Genomic DNA, 24,493 nt, shown 5'->3' on the forward strand with positions numbered 1-24,493 from the left:
CTTCACCCAAGAGAATGAGGATGAAGGTATGGAATCCAGCAGGCGAGACTGCAAGATGCTTGAGCAAATTGACATCAGAAAGGACAAGATATTGGAGGTGTTGGCTGGCTTAAAAGTGGACATATCTCCAAGTTTGGATGAATTCTGTCCCAGGCTGCTGTGGGAGGCAAGGAAGGAGATTGCAGAGATGCTGATCCAAATTTTTAATTCCTCTCTGGTCGTGGGGGAGGTGTTAGAGGACTGGAGAATGTCTAATGTGGTTCCAATATTTAAGGTTGTAGAGATAAACCAGAGAGCTAGAGACCAATGAGTTTCCTGTCACTGGTAGGGAAACTATTGGAAAAAATTCTGAAGGAGAACATCTATCTCCACTTAGGGAGGTGAGGTTTGATCAGGGATAGTCAGCATAGCTTCATCGGAGGGAGGTCATCCCTAACAAATTTTAATTGAGTTATTTGAAGAGGTAATCAGATGTGTAGCTGAGTGTAGCGCAGTTGATGTAGTTTATATGAACTTCAGCAAAACCTTTGACAAGGTCCCATATATCTTATCAAGAAAGTAAATGCACATGGGATCCAGGGTAATTTGATAAAGTAAATTCAAAATTGGCTCAGACTTAGGAGACAGAGTGTGACAACAGAAGGCTGCTTTCGTGACTGTCAGCCAGTGTCTAGTGACATACCACAGGGATCTGTGCTGGTCCCCCTATTATATGTCATTTATATAAATGACGTAGATGACTGTTGGCGGGGGTGGGGGGGCATGGTGTGGGGTTGGATTAGTAAACTTGCAGATGACACAAAGATTGGTCAGGTGGTTAACAGTGTGGTTCAGTGTCTTAGCCTACAATAAGATATAAATGGGATACTCAAATGGGCAAATGAGTGGCAGATGGAATCTAACCCTGAACAGTGTGAGGTGATAGACTTCAGAAGGAGTAATTTGACAAGGAAACATTCAATGAATGGCATGACACTTTGAAGTTCTGTGGAACAAAGTGACCTTGGAATGCTAGTCCATAGATCTCTGAAGATGCAAAGGCATGTTAGTAAGGTGGCGAGAAAGGCATATGAGACACTTAACTTTGTTAATTGAGTTATAGGTTACAAAAGCAGGGAAGTCATATTGAAGTTCTATAGAACTTTGAGACCACAGCTAGAGAACTGTGCAATTCTGGTTGCTGCATGACAGGAAGGATGTGATTACACTGAAAGGGTGTAGTGAAGCTCCAGTAGGATGTTGCCTGGGATGAAAAATATAAATTTTGAGAATGGTTGTTTTCATTGGAGCAGAGAAGACTGAGGGGGCGATCTGATTGAGGTGTACAAGAATACAAGGGGCAATAGGAACAGCTGCTCCCTTTAGTTGAAGGGTTAGTCACGAGGGGACATGGGTTCAAGGTGAGGGACAGGAGGTTTGGGGGAGATGTGAGGGAAACCTCTTTTACCCAGAGGAATTTGCTGCCTGGGAGGGTGGTAGAGGCAAATTGCCTTGCATTCTTTAAAAAAGTACCTGGATGAGCACTTGGCATGTCATAACATTCAGGACTATGGGCCAAGTGCTGGTAAATGCAATTAGGTTGAAGGTCAGTGTTTCTCGCGTGTTGGTGCATTCTTGAAGGGCTGAAGGTCCTCTTCTGTACTGTATGATTCTATGACTTGTGTAACTGATGGCCTAAAATATGTTAATAAGGAGGCAGTAGTTGAAAAATTAGCTGGTTTGACATGTGATAAATTTCCTGAATAAGATTAGTTTCATCCCAAGTGTTGAACGAAGCAACAATTGAGGCAGTGGCGCTAATCATTATTCTTCTTAATTCCAGGGATTCTTGCAGTGTTTCTGCTGATTTGAGATTAGCAAATGTAGCTGTGATTTCAGATGGGAGAAAGATGTAGATTGGAGCAGTAGGGAGCTGTTAACTTGATGCCAGTAGTAGGGAAGATGATAGAATCCACTGTAAAGAATGTGATAACTGAAAACACAGAAGTTACTGGGTCTTTTTCACTCTTTCATTTCTCAAATTTCCTTGATATTGCTTTCCAAACGCAGCTATTCAAGATACAGTCACACTCACCTCCTCTGGATGCATCTTTTGTTTCTTTGCTTGTTTCATGTGTTATGATATGGAGACAGACAGCTGAGACCAAACCAGCCTTTCCACCTCTGTTTGTAATTGGTGAGGAGGGATTTTCTTGAGAGGTGAGGATGTGTAGGTTGGAGTTGGGAAGAATGAGAGGCAACCCGTTTAGATTCTTTGGGGGCTTGACAGGTTGGATGTGGAGAGCTTTTTCCTCCTGTGGGAGAGTCTCGGTCCAGAAGGCATATTCTCAGAATAAGGGGCTCCCAGTTAGGACAGAGATGAGGAATGACTTCTCTTGGAAGGTAGTGAGTATGTGGAATTCTTAACCACAGAGTTCTGTCAGGGCTGGTTCCTTAAGAATATTTGAGCTGAAATAGACAGATTTTTAATCAATAAAGAAATCCAAAGCTGCGAGGGAAAAAGCAGGAAGGTGGAATTGAGGATGATCACATCAGTCATGATCACATTGAAAGCTGGAGCAGACTTGGTGGGTTGAATAGATTGCTTCTACTGCTGCATCTTATGATCACTACTATCCAGCCAAGAGATTAAATGGATGGTTAAAAATTTCTGAATTAAGAATATCTGTACAAAAATATGCCAAGGAAATTCTGATTGCTGAGACTAATTTGTTGCTGTAATTTTTCTCTACTCAGTTTTGCTGGCAAGGTGTCATAGCCACTGAAAAGGACAGAAAGTAAATAATTAATATTTGGGATTTGCGGTGATTCAAATTAACAAGTCAGGAGTATACCTAAAACACAGGAACGTGAGAAGGGGAAAACCATGCATGTGCATTTCACTATTTTGAATGACTGCTACAATTTGGTGTCTTGCCCTCAACAAAACTGCAGTTTACTTGAAGATTAAGGTTTGTAATTGAATTTTCTTATGATTTTTCAACCGTTAATCCATTTTAGCTGAGATGTCATTCAGGGCAGTGCTCATGTCTCATTATAGCCGTTGATTCAAATACCACTGAAGGAGTGATAATTGTGCTGTTAATGTATGCTGTGAGTTTAAATGACATTTAATAAAGATGAAATGTTTGATTAAGCACTGTTCAGTTAATAACCTATCCATGACCAAACTGGTGAGGTGGCGGTAGCATTGGAAATTTGCTGTGCTAGCAGATCAACTTCATATTTTGAATGAATTAATGAACATAACATCTGTAAAAGAGACCTGATACAGAACTAAAAAGAACACTTTTACATTAAATATCACATCAACAAATAAAAGCCATTATTTTTAAGTTTAAGCTTTATAAACTGGAAACTTTTACTAGGTTTTGGCTGGAACCGAAGAGAGTTCTTTACAAAAGTTTGACATTGCTTTCCTCCAAGATATGTTGATGGGCTAGAGTAGATGAGTTAATATGGTATGGTTATTTACAAAGTGAATAGCTTTAAATTCTGTTCTAAACTTAAAAATTATTTTCAATCGACCTGTTTGGATACTTTAGAACACAAGTCCAGGGCTGGTGGGCCTTGAACCTGGACCTTCTGGCATAGAAATAGGGACACTACTATTCTGCCACAAGACACTTCTTATTTGTGTTTGCTTTCAGCTATACTTATTACAACTGCATGATAGGTTAAACATTTAAATTATTTAAAACTTCCTTCTAACTACTAAGCAGTAGTTGAGTCCTCAATGTTTCTGAGAAAGTAATTGTCTGATTGAGCAATGCATACCAGTGTTAATGTGCAAATCAAGCCAGCGATTTGAAGAGAGACCCTGTGAATTAGAATCGTCACACAGTTCAGGCTAATCCGCTCTGCTCTGCTCTGCTGCTATTTTCAAGAAAACAGCATCTTGTTCTTAACCTTCTGATGATTTTTCAAGATGTTGTTGTATATGTACACTAATTGTTCAAGAAACTTGTCATTGAAAATTAAGTGAAGTAATTAAACAGCGAAATAGGGTCAAATTGTTAATGATTACTGATCAACCTATCTTGTCCAAAATCTGACCAAGTAAAAGTGTCAATTCCAAAGGAGAAGTGAGAGTGACTGCTCTTGCCATCAAGGTTGCATTTGATTGTGTGTGACGTCAAGGAGCCTTAGCAAAAACTGGAGTCAATGGGAAACACTCTCTGCTGGTTCGAGTCATAGCTGGCACAAAGGAAAGTGGTAATGGTTGTTAGAGGGCAGTCATCTGAGTCCAGGATGTCTGTGCAGGAGTCCCTTTTAACTTTTTTCCCTCTTTGCTTTTCTTTTGTCTTGTCACTCCCCAACAACCCCCACCCCACCTCCGAGAGTGGAGTTGTTGAGTGAGCGGGCATGATCTGAGTCCTGCGGCGGAACCAGCATGGGCAGTGTGGCCTTGTGCTCTGGGGCCTGCAGGCATGCCCTGTGAGCAGTGAGTCTGGAGCAGCACATGGGAAGAAGCCCCGCAGCAGCACGTGGGAAGCAGCCCTGGAACAGCACACAGGCAGCAAGTCCTGGACAGAAACCGGTGTGAGGTACCAGTAAAAGATTTTCACTGTATTCCTACAATGGAGTATACACAACAATAAAACATTATTGTATATTGTATTGTATTGTGTTTGCATTCAGTAGCATTACCACAGAATCCCCCTCTGTCAATATCCTGGGAGTTACCACTGTTTAGTAACTGACGTCAGAGATAAGTTCTTTACTCGGAGAGTGGTAGGGGCATGGAATGCATTGCTGGAGAGGGTAGTGGAGTCGGCCTCATTAGGGGCATTTAAGCGGCTATTAGATAGGCACGTGGATGATAGTATAAGGTAGAGGTGGAGGTTAGATAGACCTTAGGTTTAGGATAAAAGTTTGGCACAACATCGTGGGCCGAAGGGCCTGTTCTATGCTGTACTGTTCTCTCTGAACTGGGCCATCCACAAATGTTTTGGTGGCACATTCAAATCAAAAATATGAATTCTACAGCGAGGAACTCACTATAATATTAAACGACAATAAAAGACTTCGGGATCCCTTTATGTTGGCTGCCAGTCTTTTCTCATATGCCCTCTTTGCTTCTCTTATTTGGCTTTTCACCTCCTCTCTGAACCTTGAGAGAGTTTAGTTCTCAATTGCCTGCCATATTCTACCTGGCACCTGTCATAATGTGACAATACTATGGCTTTTAAGAAGTTATTTTATCCTGGTTTTCTTCAAGAAATGTTGTAAGGCAGAGATGCTGAGTAGTCTGGGGTTATGGCCTGAATGGGTGTGGCCAGCTCTTTGGGTTTCTGGGTTTTGGTTTTTCAGTAGCATCAGTGGCTTTTGGGGTCTCAACAGAGTTGGAAGCTTCAGTGAATGTCTCCTAGCTGCTACTTTCTCTGAATTTTCTCTTGATGTTTTTTTCTTCCTGGATTGGAGAACTGCATGCGAGAACCTGTGTCTGAATTTTCCTTTTTGCCAAGGGGTGTGTTTATGAGATGTTACTGTATTGGAACAGTTAATTTGGAATCTTTACTGTATCTATTATTCTGTCAAGTTTTCCAATAGAGTTGAGTGATTCTAAATTCCTCTGGTTGTATTTTAAGTACAGTCTTTAAATAAATTGTATTTTGCTTAACATCGAGTAGTTTGACCAGTTGCATTGCATCTGGAACACAGCACTTTATATTTGCTTTAAAATAAGAAAAGGTTAGGGTCTCGGCTACCCCCTTAAACTATTTTGAGGGGCTCTGGTCTGGTCTGGTCCAGTCCATAACGATAAGCACATTTCTTTATCTTAATTTCTATCTCCCTTGTCATCCATGGAGCCCTGGAGATTGTTCTTTGTTCTTTGTTCTTTGTCCTCTTTTTTTATAACTGCACAGATGTTGGTGTGCCCGCACTTGGAATACCATGTACAGTTTTGGTCCCTGTAGTTTTTAAAAAAAAAAATCCTGGCATTGGATGCTATTTAAAAGAGATTCACTGAACTAATCCCTGGAATGACGGATTTAAATTAACAAGAATGGCTACGCAAGTTACTTTATTTATTAGCATACAGAAGAATTGAAATGTATAAGTTTTTGAGGATGCTTAACAGGATTAATGTTGACGATATGTATCCACTTGTGGAGGAATCTCAAACCATGGAACATGGTTATAAAGTAATTGGACACTCATTTAAAACTGAGATGTAATAGAATTTCTTCTCACAGACAGTAGTGAGTATTTGGAATTCTCTACCCCAGACAGTTGTGGTGGCTAGGTCACTGAAAATATTTAAAGAGGTCGTTATGAACTAGACCAAATCCCCTCAAAATATACTAAGAAGAAAGCTTAGACCCCAACTTTTTTCTTATTTTTAAAGGTAAGCGTAAGGTGTTGTGTTCCGGATGCAATTCAACTGGTCAAACTACCAGGCTTGAAGCAAAACACAGTTTCTTTTTTTAACTCTATCATTTAAAATACAAACAAAGGAAAGAAGAATTGGAAAATCTTAACTATATTCGAAAACATAACAGAATAATAGGTTATTTAACTACTAAACAACAACTATTCCAATGTAGTAAGATCCCATAAACACATCCTTGACAAAGGCAAATTCGGTAAAACAGATTGTCTTGCAAGACAATGTGTCTCCAGTCCAGGAGGAAAGAACATGGAGAAAATTCTTGGGGAGAGCGAGAACTCAAGCGTTTTGCTGTAGCAGGGACGATGGAGAGCAGATTCCAAACCTTAACAGCTACTAAAAGTTAAACTAAAATCCTGGCTCTGTGGGAGCTTGACCCCACCCATTCAGGCTGCTTCTATATGTCAGCCATGCTCTTGTTGAATGGTGGGGCAGCTTGAATCAGTGAATGAGCTTCTCTCCTATTTCTTTGTTTGCTAACATTTTCATACCTGCTTTCATTTAAAATTCCAATTTTAATTACTTATGATTATTATTCCGAGTCCTACATTATTTATTGTCTGCCTTTGATCCAAGATCATTGCAACTGAGGTTTCATTTATGTAATGCTGTGATATATAACAGGAAAGGTAATGACGTTATGGTAATGTCACTGTGCTTCTAATCCAGAATCCAAGGCAAAAGTTCTGGGGACATAGGTTTGAATTCCACTATGTCAGATGACGAAATTTGAGTACAGTTTATTTTAAAGAAAAATCTGTAAAGCTGATCTAATGTAACCTTTTGTTCATTGTTGGAAAGTCCCAAGTCTTTTGGGAAGGAATCTGTCATCCTTACCTGGCCTGGCCTACATGTGATTTCACACCCACAGGAATATGTTAGACTCCAGATGCCCCTAGGGTTAGTAAGTGTGGGGAACAAATGCTGGTCTCGCCAGTGACACCAACACAAACTTTAAAAATTGCTGCAGTACTACTGATCATGCTTGTGTACTGTATACTGTTGTGATGACTGAGTTTTCTATGGTTATTTCCAGACCTTAATGTTGCAATATACTTCGAGTTGGCTCCTCACAACTGTAAATTTAATTTTTAATAATTAATCTAAATTTGAGATCGTCCTAAACTCTGTTACCCTTTTTACAAGTTTCCACCACACACTTATCACCCAGTACTCAAGTGCTTGTTTACCTACATTAGTTCTTTATTAAAGAAGCTTACAACTTTAAAATCTTCTTTCTTCTTTTCATATCATTCCATCGCCTCATCATTTCTTTTCTCTGTAACCTCAACCCATTTTGGTCTCTTGCATATGCCAGATTTTAATCACTGCGCCATCAGTGACCATGACTTCAACCTCCTGTGATGTGTTTAGGGTGCTTTGCTATGTTAAATTTGCCATGTAAATGTGAGTTGCTATTTCTGTCAACTGTGGTGAGACAGACAAAAAATTTTGATCACATATACGGACAGTCTGTTGTCTTTTTCTTTTAGCTTTGAGTTTGTGAAGTCTTGTCTTGCTGTGGTAATATTTTTCTTCACTTTTATATACAGGGAAAACATTCCTAACCCAACAGCAAAAATACAAAAGAAAAATATTCTTCTTGTGCTTTCAACTTAATCCCAAACAATCTTGCACACTTGTAAAATTGTTTTGGAACTTTTCCTTTTTTTTTGTATTATCAAATCAAATGATTGAGCAACTGCTTTGTTGCACTTGGTGACAGAGAGATTTCTAATTATCTCTCTTAGATTGTCAGTATTTTTATTCGATCAGTACTAATCTGTTCATTTACTTCTCGGATATTAATGTTCTGTAACTAGAAATATACAGCTTGATCTGTTACTTCAGTGCAGTTGTCATTTGTTATGTTATTGCCCTGTGACTAAACTAACATGGTTCATCCAACTGTTCTGCTGTTAAATTCATGTTCAATGGATGTTAGAATTTGGATCAATCTGATATAATTAGAATCTAGCTTGTTGTAACACAGCTAAATATAAACAAAAACTGAAGTGTAATTGTTGCTTTTTAAATAACCTGCATTGTAAAATTTGATTTTTCTTCTCATAAACTGTTGCCAGTTTAACTGAGGTTGCATCAGTCAGTTTGAATCCCCCACTTCGGGGACTTGAGTTCATAAACTAGGCTTCAGTCCTTTACAATTTTGAGCAGTTTAATTGACAAAAATACCACCCTTTGCACATAATGTTAAAGAAAGGTTGCATGTTCAGTTGAATATTGGTTCTATGGAACCAATTTGAGGAAGAAATTGAGTGTTTCCAGGACATTTTTCCATCAACTAATAGCAGAAACTAATTGAAAAACAGAAAACTGTGAATGCTGGAAATCTGAAATAAAAGCAGAGAAATAAAGATTTGTCTTTCCATTTATCTCGAAGTTGTTTGTGGTTGAAGATTGGCAGCAGAATCCAAAATGATGGTGTCGGCACAAGGTAGTATTCGGGTTCATTGGAACCCATCCACTCGAGGCCACACCTTTCCTCTCTGTTCTTTTCGTCTCTTTCTTCTCTTTCTTCATCTTCGAGGCCAGAGCGGTGTCAGCATGAGGTGGCTGCAGCATTGGTGGCATGGATCGGGACTCCTGGCAGCAGTAGCAGTGGCCAGACTGGAGACTCCCGGGACCCGGACTCTTGGCAGCATCGATGCCTGAAATGGGAACTGTTGACAGTGGCAGTGCCCAGGCAGGGATTCCTGGCAACAATAGGCCTGGAGCCTGATCTCTTGGCAGATGGGTGGCAGCAGAGCCGTGGTTTCCTGGAGCATCAACGTTCTCGTTGCTGTTCCCAGAACGGGACTCCGTGAGGACTGGAACACCTTCCAGAAACCTTGCAGAAGCCCTGGAATCATGCCTGAGACCCATTTTGAATGGAAGATGAACTTTTATTCAAGTAATTTCTTCTTTTTATTCTTTTGTAGCTCAAGTTGACAGCGGATCGTGGCAACAAAACACTTTTTACTGTGTTTTCAAGATATGTGACAGTAAAATCATTCATTCACTGGTTTACACAATAGCACTGTACTTCAAAGCTAATTGTCCAAAGCACTTTAAGATGTTTCTGAGAAATGATATAAAAATTTAGTTTCTTCAAATTAAATAAATAGACTTTTGCAAATTGAAAATTATTTTTGTGGTAATGATGTTTGTGATGTACTATTTTGTTGTTTTGAAAATTTCTGGTCTTAATTTTTCTATGTGAATGCTTGAATTACCATGCATTTAATCGCTTTATAACTTCTGTAATATTGTGAAACTGTTTCTAACATAAACAATCATCATGGCATGACTAATAAACGTGGGCTTCCTACTAAAAGACAAGGCTTCATAGCATGATTTAATGTTACATGAGTAGCTATAATTTATGGTATTTTTAATGAAGCATAAAAACAGACATGTATGTATTAAAATGTGTACATAAGGTTTTGATTGCTATTAAGGACAAAGCTGTGTTGGCTTGTTTCAAAGTAGTAATCCAAGCCTGTAATCCTGAACCAAAAACTACTTTTGAGTTATTAAGCTAGTCTCTGAGTTCCCATGAACATTGGCAGTGCAGAGAAAAACAAAATTAATATGGTATTTTGGATTAGCCACTGGCCTGAAACATCACCTTCACTTCGTCACTCCACAGATGCTGCCTGATGTGCTGAATATTTCCTGTCCTTTCTGTTTTCATTTCAGTTTTCCAACATTTGCTGTGCTTTGTTCCCTGTCCAACATTCCAATCCTCGACTTCATATGTTGAAAGCTTTGAAAAATTTTGGTTAAATAGATCAACCTTGGGACATGCAATGTTATCAACTCAGTCAATGTTTTTAATTATTTGAATCTGTCACTCGCAGTCAGTACACTTAAAATGCACCAAGATTAGTTTCGAACAACATTTTACCCCAATGTATAAGATGACATGATGTTCTCAGCAATAAAGTGCGTGGTTAGGCCACCTCTCCTCCATTTTTAAAGTTAATAAATGCATGACTAAGATCATACTTTCATGAACAGATGGCCTCAATTTTTCAACTTTGAATTTTTTTTGTTTATGGTATGGTGATGTCATTGGCTAGGCAAGTATCATCCTTTGTTCATACACAAACCAAAAATAAAGGAGTTAAAAAAAATGTGGCCTTGTCAGCTTTAGGATAGGTGGGGGGGCACGTAGTGTTGAGGAATCGGGGAAGCTGCAGAAGGACTTGGATAGGCTAGGAGAATGGGCAAAGAAATGGCAGATGGAATACAATGTAGGAAAGTGTAAGGTTTGGTAGGAAGAGTAGAGGCATAGACTATTTTATAAATTGGGAAAAGCTTCAGAAATCTGAAGCACAAAAGGGACTTTGAAATCCTAGTTCTAGATTCTCTTCAGGTTAACATGCAAATCCAGTTGGCTGTTATGAAGGATTATAGGGAGAAGGCAGGAGAATGGGTTGAGAAACATCTCAGCTATGCTCAAATGGCAGAGCAGATTCGATGGGTCAAATGGCCTAATTCTGCTCCTGTATCTTTTGCTCTTAATTTCATTTTATGCAAACTAATACCATCCTGAATCTTCTCTTCTCTTCTCCTGCCCTGTAAACAGCATTTGAACCTCCCAAATCACTGTTCACTTGCTCGGCATATCAACATTCATGAACATTTAATGATGTGGCCATTATGATATAATGGGTAATAGGGTTTTTGCTGCCATTTGATAAATTGCTGGGAAATGGTCGCTTCAGAATTTGAGTCTGAGTAATCTTGGTCTTCTACAGCAAAGCAAGACATTACTATTGTATCAATTAGAAATGTCAAGCATTTGTTATGCTGATATCTTTGTTGGACATAGTATTTAAGTTGAACTTAAATACACATCGTATAGTACAGCATTACATTTCTGGTGACTGTGTAAACATTCTGACAGTTTTTGAGCTCTCATTCAATACATGCTTCTTAAAGTCAGACCAGTAGCTGGTTTTTGTTCGCCTAACAAAGCCATTTGTTTCAGGGCAAGCTCCTTCCTTTTCCTTCATTCTTATACTAGTTTTTCACCAACACCCTTGGCCCACTTGAAATCCTTGCTGGTCACAGTTCCCAGTGGCACTGCTGATACTGCAGATCATTCGCTGTCTATGGACAAAGCCTGAAATAGGGCTGAGTTCCTTGCCATCTTTTTTCACCAGTGCAGCAAGAAACCCTTATGCCTGGTAAATTTTTGGCTTGTAATAGGACATTCAGCCGAAATTTTTTTAAAAAGCAGCATGTCTGAGAGATTGTATAATGATAAACGTAACAAAAAGTTTATTTAGGAACACAAAGTGTCAAAATTAAAGCAAGATGAAGGCAATTAAAGCTAAGAAAATCTCATAGAGAGAGGAGTTGTGGCAAAGACAGTAAATGATTAATTTACCTCCAAGGCTGTACGGTGGAACAAGTCACCTTATTTTGTTTATTTTGTAAAACTTAGTTCAAGCCAGGAGAGTTTAGTTGGCAATCTGCTGGTAATTAGAACTGAGCAAGTTTAGACTTTATAAAAGTTCACGTGGACCAATTTGGAAATGACTCATAGAATTGATTTTGTAGTTTATGGCAAGAAAGTGTCAGTTAGGATCAAAGTAAAGCCCTAAAACATTGAGATAGAGGTGTAAGAGTTCTGTATTGGATCATGTCAGAAAACGGGTTGAAACTTTGTTTTTCTGTATGTTTTAGATTTTGCGAAGTGGTTTGTACATTTAGGTAGTTTGGTTTGTTTTTTATATTTTTTGTTTTCTGTTAAGTTGTCAGAGCTGAATTTTTTTTTTTAGAAGCGCTCATCCAGTCAAGTGGGGAGAATTCCAACACACATTTGACTTGTGCCTTGTAGATGGTAGAGAGATTTTGGGGAGTAGTAGATCAATTACTCACAAGATTCCCCTGGATTTTGATAGTGGGGAATCTAGTGATATTAATGCCGTGGAGTGTCAAGGGGTGATGGTGAGATGGTCATTACCTGACATTTGTGTGGCGTCCATGTAATTTGCCACCTTTCAGACTAAACCTAAATATTGTCCAGATCTTGCTGCGTTTGGACATGAGATTGCTTCAATTTCTGAGGCATCATGAATTGTGCTGGACGTTATGCAAATATTGGCAACCATGCTGACTTCTGACCTTGTGATGGAGAAAAGGTGATAAAGCTACTGAAGATGGTTGGGCCTAGGACACTACCCTGAGGAACTCCTGCTGAGATGACTGACCTTCAACAATCACAAGCATCTTCCTTCATACCAGGTATGATTCCAACTAGTGGAGAGTACTCCCCGATTTCTAATTTTGACTGTGGCGTCAAGAAATTAAGTAGTCAAATGCAGGCTTGATGTCAAGGGCAGTCACTCCCACCTCACCTCTGGAATTCAGCTCTTTGTCCATATTTGAACCAAGACTGTAAAGAGGTCAGGAGCTGCATGGTACTGGCAGAATCTGAACTGGGCATTGGTGAGCTGTTTATGGCTGAGCAGGTTTACTTGATTGGTAATAGGGCCGTAATTGGCCAGGTTGGATTTGCCCTGTTTTTTGTCGAGGAGGCGATGTGGTATTATCAGAGACCTTTTTGTAGGATCCTATGGAGCAAAGGAAGTTTAAATCTCCTGAACACTTCTCATGTGGGTCTGCAGGATGTCCACAGGACTCTTGAGTTGTATGTCTAGTCTTCTAAGAACAAAAGATTTGGTGTCATGGGCCGAATGGCTGTCTTCTGCTCTAACCAGTCTGTGATTCAGTTTGCCTAAAATTGAAAATTTGATAATGAAGAAAAAAGCATAAATGGCAAAGGTTTTTTTAAATTTTTACCTATTTTTCTAATCAACCTTTTCAGAGATGTCACGCACCTCTGGAGCAGGTCGGACTTGAATTCAGTCCTCCTGGTTCAGGGGTCAGACAATTTTCAGCTCAGCAAATGGCATTCACAGTTGATATGCCTTTCAAATCAGGGTTACCCTTGTTGACTAGTCTCTGAGCACCTTAAAGAATACAGTAAATTACTTTTGCAGAGTTAAGCCACTACCTCACAAGTCAATTTTAGTGTGTTCTTCCTACCTGTTTGTTAAGCTAATTGATCGCTTTGATCATTAACACATTGAAGATAAACACAAAGGAAAACAGTTGTGTGAATTTTCTTTAAGGTATCAGTTCTCCATTTGTAAAGCACAACTGCTTCTTTCTGTAATTCTGTTATCAGTATTGTGTTCCAATCTCTGAAACAGGGTTATTTTAAAGACAATTTAACTTAACAAAAATGATTTTCCTATGCTTTCATTAGCACAATTTAATATATAAATACAGTTTTTGCAGATGTTGCAGTATCTGGTCAAATCAGAAATTGTTAAACCTCTGAGAACACTCCCTGTCAACAAGCAATCACTTTGGTTCCGACATGATAACCACTTTTAGACTTAAATTGTCCAGGTTAGCAAATGTTTAATAGCATTCCTGGGAAGCTCATTTTAAGCATGTTGAAAGTTGGAACCTTTTCTTTATTCAAAGAACGTTCCTTTGAGCTTTGCATTCAGGTAACTTGTTATGACAGTGCAGAATAAATTGAAAACTGCTGCTTGAGTTCACATACACTAACATTTTCAAGGTTAGATAACATTGACAGACCAATAGGTTGGATAAAAAATTTAATGATAAGGATTGATACCAGAAACTGTTGAGACTGAAAAGCTTTTTGCACTGTAAGGGTACACGACTTGTGTAGGTTTCACACCTAAATTGAATAAATTCTATAGCTTGCCATTGAATATTATGTTTCTAAATGTGCTACCATGAAGGAAAAATCTTTCAGTTGAAGGGGTGCAAGAAGTGACTATATTTTCATGTGACTAATATTATAGGGTGAAGAAATGTCATGTTTTATTCACAAGATAATGTCTGCTGTCTTAACTGATTTGAAGGGGCTGAAGTTAAAAATGATCACAAGAGACAGCCGTTTACTAGTTGTTTAATTGAAAGACTTGTGATGGAGATAATCTGATACTTCCAGCCCAGTGACAGTTAACAGTTTATAATGTTGGTAGGTAGTTTGATTGCGAAATCCCAGTATCTTGAATTACTTCTATGTCTTAGCAATTTTTGATTATTATTACAATATTTACAGTATAATCCAATTTGAAATTAGCATAAATTATTAAATGATACTTTTAAAAGGAGTTGAAGTTCTTGCTGGAGAATAAATAGAGTAAGACGTTGGTCCCAGTTTTTAAAGCTGAATAACTTATTTCATGACCGACAATTTGAATAAGAGTTTGAATTTTGATATTAATGGCTAAGCGAATGTCACTGATCACAAGGAAAGCTGTCCGCAAAGATGCGGTTATCATCTCTGTGGACTGGATTTCCCCTTTTTATGATATTGGTTTGAATCTGGCACCAAGTCAAAGAGATTTCTAAGTGTCCAGCAACATTAAACAACCAATCACATTGAAGTTACTGGGCCGAAAATCTGAAACTCCTTTCTTAATAGCATGTGTGTGTACTGACATCGGATCAGCTGTGTGGATTCGAGAAAGTAGTTCACCAAACACCTTCCAATGCCAGTTAGGGATAGCAATAAATTTTATCTTTATCAAAGATGCTCAAATTGCATGAAAGAATAAAAATAAACAAAATAGCAAACCAGGAAATACAATGCTCTGACTATGCTTCACCTTTGTTAATTTTTTATAAAGTAAAATTAATTATTGGAGTTAATGCACAGGATTAAAGTTGAAGCTGAAATATGATAAAAACGTTTCAAAGAAATTATATGTATGTTGACTTTTTATATCATAGTGCAATTTGACATTCTATAAACTTAAAATTAATTTTCAGGACCCAATAAGGTTTTCCAGTTGTAATTACAAACTTAGTATGCTGTTTAAGTACCCAGTTAGACCTGTTTTCAGTAGTTATAAAGTAAGACTGATAGCATAAAAGGGCATGCTGTCATCTGATCAATAATTTCTAATTAATTGCCATCTGTGGTGACTTCTCCAGCACACATAGGGGAAGCACTAAATCAGTGACAGCAACTTCTGGATTTCTGCATTGAACTGCACGTGTGCAGGAAGTGCCAGAAGTTACTGTCAATTTCGGAGGAGTAATGACAAGAAATTGTGACAGTTGCTGTATAATTCTTACCGCAAAATCCATTTATTCCATGTGTGCATACAGAACATTTCTCTTAGTGGAAATAAGTACTTCTAAAAGAGCAATGAGTAAGTTATTCTGTCAAAATGCGTGGGGAATAGATATAAAATACAAAAAAGAATCTCTCAAGATTGCACATAGAAAGACAAATGCATTAAGCAAACAACACAAGTATTAGGGAATTCTAGTAAGTACTTCTACACCATTTTGGGAAACATCAAATTAACTTGCTTTCTGTTAGCTCACTCTTACCTGATTATCTAACTCTTTGAGTTTCATCATTACACAGTTACCTAAAGAATAGATTGATTCAAATAGTGGACCAGTATTTGTAATTAGAGTAGAAATAATTATTTATGCAAAAAACACAAAATATTGTAGGCACTAAATATTTGAAATGAAAATCAAAAAGAGAAATTGCTGGAAACAGTCAGTGGAGCAGCAATTCTAGAGAGAGAGAGAGAGAGAGAGAGAGAGTTAACAGGTTAAATTTTGCCGCAGCCTTCAGGACTTTGACACTGTGCCAAACAGGAGCTGAACCTGCATTTTTCAGGAGATATGTGTAGATCTACGGTATAGAGCTGCCAGGCCGTCTGATTGATAGAAGTTCATTTGAGGTGATTTTCAAAAGTTTGTGGTGATTCTGTTCTTTTAGGAAGAAATCAAAGAGGGATTAACTTCTTGAAGGTGGCTTGCTGTATTAAAAAGATTTAAGAGTCTTTTAAAAGAAACAAACAAACTAAAAGAACCAAGTTTACTGAACAACCCTGATGATAAACCAATGGACAATTTTTGTTTTATAACTTTTATTTTAGCAATCAGACCACACCTTTTAATTAAACCTGAATTAACTGGCAAACTGCAGTCAACATAAGCTATAAATTAGACTTTAAATTAATCATACAACAAAGATTGAGCCATCCGATTTACTAGGTATTGTACTTCATACATATGATGCCAGTTCCAGCTCTAGAGTCCTTCCACTGGTAAAATTTCAGACACTGTTCTTGAGGTTTTAGCTGACAATTAATATTCAACAATAGCTTTACACTACTTGAGTTCCAAGGGTATGATTTTCATCAAAAGGTACACTTTATCAGATCTCTCTTGGCTCTGCTGCAGATCCAGCCTTCTTGGTTTTGTTTTCCGGCTGCACCACACCTTCCAAAACACAAAGTGCTCACCTGTACCGTTTATAATACGCTGCAGGTCATGCATTTCTATGCTTTCACAGGCAGAACTGACCCCTCCATATCCCCTTTTTCAAAAGAACCGTGCTGATCACATCTTTGGGAGGTAGTCATTAACTCTGACAATAATTCCTAAAGATTCCATACCAGGTCCTGGTGTCAGCCCTGAGATGCTCTCTTGCTTCAGGCACCAGCTCAGCCTTCAGTGCTGCTCCCAAACATGGTGACCGTCACTAAAGAGGTAACAAGCACAACCCAGACTGCCTGACACCACAGAAAATTACACTGGTACCAATCTGCTGCAGACTGTCACAGTCTAAATGTGGGTAGTTGGCAAGCCAGCATGTTAACTGGTCAGGATTTGCTCTGCAGAGAGCAGTGCATTGCTGGGGGTTGCTAAAGCAAATTCTGATCCTTCTTGCATCCATTGAAAAACCCACTGACAGCCACAATTTCCTTCTTGGAATCTAATATCCAATGTTATTGCAATGGAAGTTGCAGCACTATCTACTGCTTTGAAGAAACTTTCTTTTAAAAAGTATTTCTGGCAACAAGATTCGTGATGATTAAGGATTTTGAGCTGCTAAAAGATTTTGTGCATCAGAACTAATGGGTAGATTCAAGATTGGAGCTGAAAACAACCCTTTCATAGTGCTCCTTGCTTAGGCTATAAGCTATATTAAAAACAACACTTTGTGTTCCACTGTGAGAGCAGTCACCACAGTGAGTGGCGTCTGCTGTTTCTCCCAGGCTATCCAACTCCATCCCTAGTCAACCAACAACTTCAGAAACATGAACTGCTGTTTCATCTCCCTACCACTTATAGAACTTTGTTGTGCTTTGGATTGGCTTTATTTCATAAATCATTGATTGTGGAAAACTGAGAGGTGAAGAGGCTATTTAAATGCATATAATGTTTTGTTTGTGTCCTCTTTCCTCCACAGGTTGTCATCTACCTAAATATAACCCTTGTCCCTATAATAAAGGTGGGATTTTGCTTAACATTTTGGTACTTAGTGAATTGTAATATAGGTTCCAATCAAAATGAATTGCTTCCAGGGACTTGGAGTGTGTAGAAAAACGTAGTACCTTCCCTTATAAGGTTTAATTTTGAACCATCCGTAGAAATAAAGTAAATTTCCTGACAATTTGCAATGCTGGTCTTTTGATTTTACGTATGTGCCATGATGATTAAGGATTTTGACTGATGTCTTCTAAAGCACCATTGTTGCAGGAAATAGTCTCATGTTTCACATCCAATAAAAATGATGTTAGCCATTGTCTTTCTATAACAAACATGTTTTAAACCCTACTTGCTATTTCATATGTTTTGACATGAGAACTTAAATCTACAAAGAACTAGGAGATGTCTGGCTGCTTCATGGATTGTTAGTTATTCAAAGCAGATTGAGATAGAATCAATACATGCTGGTCTGGTTGCTATTATATCTACATGACATCTGTTTTAAATCAGTATACTTATAGCATGCACTTCTTTGTAGCTGAAGAAATTTTAGTATTTTAGTAGATATTTCCCTTTATTGCCTTGAACATTTAATTTTAAATTAAGTTATTGATCTTTTATTAACTGTCTTTTCCACAGTTTGTGCTTCACTTAATAGCTTGTACTAATGGTTCACATAATAAGTAAACTTTTTCTGCAAAACCATATTATATTATAATGATATGGAAAATAACCATGATGGTTTGAATTTCCAAATACAAGGGCTATTTGCAAATTGTACGCATGCTGTACGTGTTTCCCAGTGTACCATCAGATTCAGCACTGTATTCAGTGGTGCATATGACACATGAGGTTGAAAATACAAGTGAGCATCAGGCTGAGTATACAAAGTTGAGAGGCATGTGAAAAACAAAGATAGAGTATGATCGATATGACCGCTAATATAAAAAGAAATCCAAACGTTTCCTATAAGCATCTAAATAGTAAGAGTGGCAAAAAGACATATAGGGCCAATTAGAGACCCAAAAGAGGATTTGTGCTTGGAGGTAGAGGGCATTACTGATTTACTGAGTAAAATGAGCACTTTGTTTCTGTCTTCACCAAGGAAGAAGATGCTGTCAAAGTCAGAGTGTAAGAGGTGATAACTGAGATATTGAGCGGGTTAAAAATTGAGGAGGAGGCGGCATCCCGTTAAGCTGATGCTACTTCAATATTGAAGTACCACCCATCTGGGGATGATAAGGGTGGGAATTGTAGAGGTGCTAGCTATAATATTCCAATTTGCCTTAGAGACAGAGGTGGTACCAAAGAACTGGGGAATTACAAATGTTATGTTGTTATGAGAAAAAGGGGGCAAGGATCTCCATAGCAGCTATAGGCCAGTGAGTCTTCCCTTTTTGTACTTTTTGAAATGAAAAGTTAGAAAAAGTTGTTGATTGGATAAATGAAGATTAACTAAGGAAACCCAACATGAATTTGTTAAGTGAAAATGATGTTGATTAATTTCGTTTTTTGCGAAGATAACCAAGAACGTTGATGAGATTAGTCAATTCATTGTGACGTCTGTGAACTTCTAAAGGGCATATGCCATTTAACCGGCTTATCAGTAAATTCAAAGCCCATGGGATAAAAAGGGACGTTTCAGCATGGATACCAATTTAACTAAGTAACAGAAAATAGATTGTGCTACAGGGATCATGGAGTTGCGGTAATGTTACTGGACAAACCTTCAAAATCCATAGGGCAGCTGGTAGAATATGGTTAAATTAATTAATAAATCAGGAACTTTTAATAAACTGGTGTCTGTAATGGTGACCATTTAAACTATTGGGTTGTCATAAATAAGCCGTTTGGTTCACAAATGCCCTTCAGGGAAGGAAATCTGGCATTCTTATCCAATCTGACCTGTTTATGACTCCAGGCCCACAATTCTGTGAATTCTGACTGCTGTAGCTGCTCCAGGACAGTCAAATTGTAGCACAGTGTATGTACCTACACAAGAGAGATTTGTTTCAGGAAGACAGCTCAACAGAACCTCCTTGAGGGAAATTATGAATCAGCAATAAAAGTTGGCCTTGCTGTCACTGCTTACAACCCGTGAATTAATATACAAGTGGTTGTTTACCAGAATAGGTTAGTTGGGTTCCCTCAGTGGTCAATGTTGGAACCACTGTTTTCCCTGATCTGTATTAGTGGCCTGTATGTGAATGTGCAGAGCAAAATTTCATAATTTGTAGATGTTTTAAAATTTGGAAGTATTGTGTATCAAAGGGGGAATGAGTGTAGTGCTTTATTTCAGGATTCTGTCAGATAGACTTCTTCACTGTCAACTATAAAACCAACTTTGGTGTCATCCACAAACTTATTAACCACGCAGATCACAGTAAGCAAAGGATGTACAGCTCAAAAAGACTTCGACAGAGGCATACAAGTTACAATGCACAGGTATGCATTAGGTGTGATCAGCATTATTTGAGGCTAAACAGTCCATTTATCAGTCTGATAACAGCTAGGCAGAAGCTGTTCCTGAACCTGCTTGTGCATGTGTTCAGGCTTCTGTATCTTCTACCTGACGGACGAGGTTGTAGGAGATCGTTACCAGGGTGTGATGGGTCTTTGACGATGTTGGCAGCCTTTCTGCAGCAGCGTGCTGTGTAAATGGAGTCCATGGATGGAAGGTTGGCTTCCATGATGATCTGAGCTGTGCACTCCATCTTCTGTTGGTTGCTTCCATAATGCTCCACACACTCTGGATTTAAAAAAATATACAGTATCGAACCAAGCTAGCCAAATCTTTTGAACCATAGAACCACATAGCAATAATTTTCAGATGTTTGAGAACTGAAGGCACAGACTACTTATACATATTTGCATATGCTTAAGTGAGGAAATGTATCTCGCACAAGTTGAAGTGTAAATAGTATAAAAAGTACATGGATCAAAACTATTTACAATGTTTGTACTCTGTGTTTATTTATCGTTAAGTTTCAACGTAAAAGTAAGTACCTAAATATGAATTAGTTGCTTCATTTTAGCAATATTCAACAGAGGGCAAAATTTTCCTCTCATTTTTGTCTAATCCTCGGTTTGCTTCTTCATATTGCCAAGGGTTAAGGTGCATCTTATACTTGAGTCAGAATTCTCCCTTTCCCTCCCTGCCCATGTTTAAAAGCCACTGAGACTCCCATATCCATTGCATGGGCAGAGGCTAAGTAAGTGATGCTTCTACCTGCTGTTTTTTTTCCCAGTGATTGCAGAGAGGGAGTTGTGCTTTGAACATGCTCTATGATCGCATTGGTGGGATCAGGGATCTGTTGCCAGATATCTTCTGCTCAAAAGAGGGTAAAGTTGATCACAAACTGACTTGAAAAGAACAGACCTCCTGCAAGTTGAAGTTGCTCCTCTTGCCTCTTATTTCGAGACCCTGTTCTCAGTGAAGGTTCAGGAGACAGAAGTGCCAAGTGGGAGAGTCAAGCAACTAGAGATTCAATGAGAATGAAATTTGGAAAGAGACTGGCCTAGGGAGCTGGAGAGGCAAGTCACATGCTTATAATCCAGACTGGTGGGATATGATAGTAAAAGGAATATGCAGCACTAAACAATAATACAGACTCTTTTAACCAACTGACAAGATAAGGTAGTTGACCTGCCTCTGTATAACTTGCAGAGCAAATGGTGTATGGAGGTTGAGGATGAGTTATATTGTTCCATGAGCTGCATTTCATCTGTAAAAGAGCTGTGATTTGGCCACACCTGTCGCATGGTCTTATGAAATGGGTAAAAGCAAAAATTGCCATACCTCCGAAATAAATAGGAAATATGTACAAAACCAAGAACATTATCACTTTTCCTAAAAAAAAATTGTAATTGTTTCAGCTAGTGACAATACAGTGTCAGTATTTTACAAGTTAACTATTGATCCATTCAGTGTTTAATGAACTGGTATTTTTACCTTGATTTAATGAACTGCTACATTTTAGATGGTAAAACTGGTGGGATTGCTATTGATGCATTCTGTTTTCTTTGTCAAGCAATGAAAATATGATAACTCTCCACAATCAGCATATATATTTATAGTCAGAAGAGTTCTGACTATAATTGAAGTGAAGTTTAGAAACCATACTGTCTTTAATTAAACTCAACTGTAGAGAAGTTACGGTGGGTTTCTATATACCATCAGTTAATGTAGCCAGATGCTATTTCCTATGGTCAATGACTATTGAACAAATTTCAGCATTATTTTTCTAATCCACTTCCTTCATTCCAGCACTTATTGGATTTAATTGATAATAACTTTGTCATCAGTCCAGTCATTTCATCTAGTACACTGTTGCTCATTTGAAAATGTGAAAGAAATAGCAGTTGATTTTGGGATAAGTTACAGAAATATGTTTGGAAATTTATGCTTGCAACTCGAGTGGTTCTTTGTTTTATAAAGTTTTTTTTCTACTCACTTCCACGTAATGAACTTTGTTCTTTTGTTAAGAGTACCTTGACAGCCTCTTGTGAATCCATCAAGTGAGTGACCACTGTGGAAACAAATAGCAAAACTGAAACTTAGGCTCTATCAAGCCAAGTTTCACTTTGGAATCTGAGTTGTTCAGTATTAACATCAGTAGGGATAAAAACTTTAAGTGCTACATTGAAGGATTGTTGAAAATCAAAAACAACATTCCATTTATTAAACACTGTTATTTCTTCAAAGAGCTTGTGTAAATTTCACGCATGGCTGGATTTGACAATGCTGTTTTGGTTATCCTTTGTTAACCAATGCCTTCTTAAATGGGTATTAAATTAATCCCATATTAGAGGTCCAAATTTTCTACTAAATTCAAGAAAACACAACTCGCATATGTTTTTGTCTCTTCTGAACTGCCAAACCAAACACCATTTGATGTTGCCCAGGAGTTTTGTTTTTGCACAAAGGTTCAAGTTCATTGTGCTGTTTGCAATAGTTCAAAAGGCTAAGAACTGGTATAAAGAAAAGCAGATGAGAAAAGTAAATGGAGCAAAAGGACACTCCCGTAAGCTGTTAATATCTCTATGTAAACTGTTTGTATCCTCTTTGCAACTTGCTTTCTACCTATTTTTGTGTCATCTGCAAATTTGGCTACAGTACATTCTCTTCCTTCCTCTAAGTCATTATTATATATTGTAAACAGTTGCAGTCCCAGCACTGATCCCTGTGAAATCCCACTGCCTACAGGTTGGCAACCTTAGCAGTTTGCAACCTTAGCAGTTTTATGAGGAAAACTAATGGTGCTGAGGATCAGTAAGTACCCTGGATCTGATGGGTTCCATCTAGGATATTAAAAGAAGTAGCTACATAGGTAGTGATCCTTGGATTTTGGAAAAGTGTCAGGGAGTTGGAAAACAACCAATGTAACACCTTTATTCAAAAAATGGAAAGAGACAAAAATCAGGTAACAATAAGCAAGTTAGCTTAACGTGTTATTGGGAAAATGTTAGAATCTACTATAAAGGATGTAATAGCAGAGCATTTAGAAATTCATTATATACTTAATTAAAGTCAGGCATGGCTTAATGAAGGGGAGATAATAAACAGGATAAATTAAGTTGAAGCAGTGCATGTAATATATTTGGATTTCCAGAAGGCATTTGATAAGGTATCACATGTTACGCTGCTTATAAAGGTAAGATTCCATGGTCTGGCAGCATCTGTGAGAAGTGAAACAGTTCACGTTTCGAATCCAGTTTGACCCTTTTTCAGAAGTGAAGTTCTACGGGACTCGAAACATTTGTTTTTCTCTCCACAGATTTTGCCAGATCTGCTGAGTTTCTCCAGCATTTTCTGTTTTTGTTTCAGATTTCCAGCATTCACAGTATTTGGCTGTTATAAGAGCCCATTGTGTTGGAGGTTGTATATTAGGATAGAGGATTGGCTAACTAATGGAAGGCAGAAAATTGGAATAGTGATGGCAATCTGTAACCAGTGTAGTGTCACAAGAATCTCTGCTAAAGCAACAATAGATATTGTTGACTTGGATGAAGAAACTGTAATATGCCATTGCCAAGTTTGCTGAAAATTGGTGGGAAGACAAGTGGTGAGTGCAACATAAAGAGTCTGCAAAAGGTTATTGACTGGTTAAGACAGTGAGCAAAAACTTAGTAGATAAAATATATTGTGGGGATATGTGAGATTATGCACTTTGCAAGGGAGAATAGAGGAATTGATTATTTAAAGACTGCAGAAAGCTACAGCATAGTCATATTTAGGAGTCCTCATGCATTCGTTACAAGGAAGCTAGCATATAAGTCCAGCAGGTAATAGTGAAGCCAATGAAATATTTAAGCCTTTATTTCAACGGGAATGGAGTGTAAAAATGGGAAGATCTTGCTCAAAGTATTCATGGCACTAGTTAGACGAAACCTGGAATACTGTGAACAGTTTTTGTCCACTTACCTGAGGAACGATATACTGGCATTTGAGGAGGGCCAGAAAATGTTCACTAGGTTAATTTTTATGTTTGGAGGCACCATCTTATGAGGAGAGATTATGATTAGGTAGGGCTTGTACTCAATGGAATTTCGAAGAATGAGGGGTGACTTGCATGTTTTAATAAAAATATTAGGGAGCGATGGCCTAGTGGTATTATTGCTGGATAGTTAATCCAGAGACCCAGATAATGTTTTGGGGACCCGAGTTCGAATCCTGCCATGGCAGATGGTGGAATTTGAATTCAATAATAAAAAATTGCCTCTGGGCAATTTTGGATGGACAATAAATGCTGCCTACCCAGTGATGCCCTTATCCCATTAATGAATAAAGAA

At 38.1% G+C, this 24,493-nt stretch overlaps 1 protein-coding gene across 4 annotated transcripts in view; it reads left to right on the forward strand.

Annotated features, from left to right (window-relative positions):
• Positions 1-2,739: 2,739 nt before the first annotated feature.
• mettl15 (methyltransferase like 15) overlaps positions 2,740-24,493 on the forward strand; it is a 92,583-nt gene continuing 70,829 nt past the window's right edge. For 3 of the 4 annotated variants that reach the window (XR_007263964.1, XM_048607058.1, XM_048607061.1), the window contains exon 1: positions 2,740-2,951. Coding sequence is in view for 2 of the 4 variants with exons in the window: in XM_048607058.1 (XP_048463015.1) it covers positions 2,892-2,951 (60 nt within the window). In the remaining 2 variants the exon portion in view is untranslated. Of the gene's footprint in view, positions 4,548-24,493 lie in introns of all 4 variants that reach the window. The other variant, XM_048607059.1, reaches the window with a different exon arrangement.

Source organism: Rhincodon typus, chromosome 17 (genome assembly GCF_021869965.1).
Source record: "Rhincodon typus isolate 14 chromosome 17, sRhiTyp1.1, whole genome shotgun sequence".
Lineage (NCBI taxonomy): Eukaryota > Metazoa > Chordata > Chondrichthyes > Orectolobiformes > Rhincodontidae > Rhincodon > Rhincodon typus.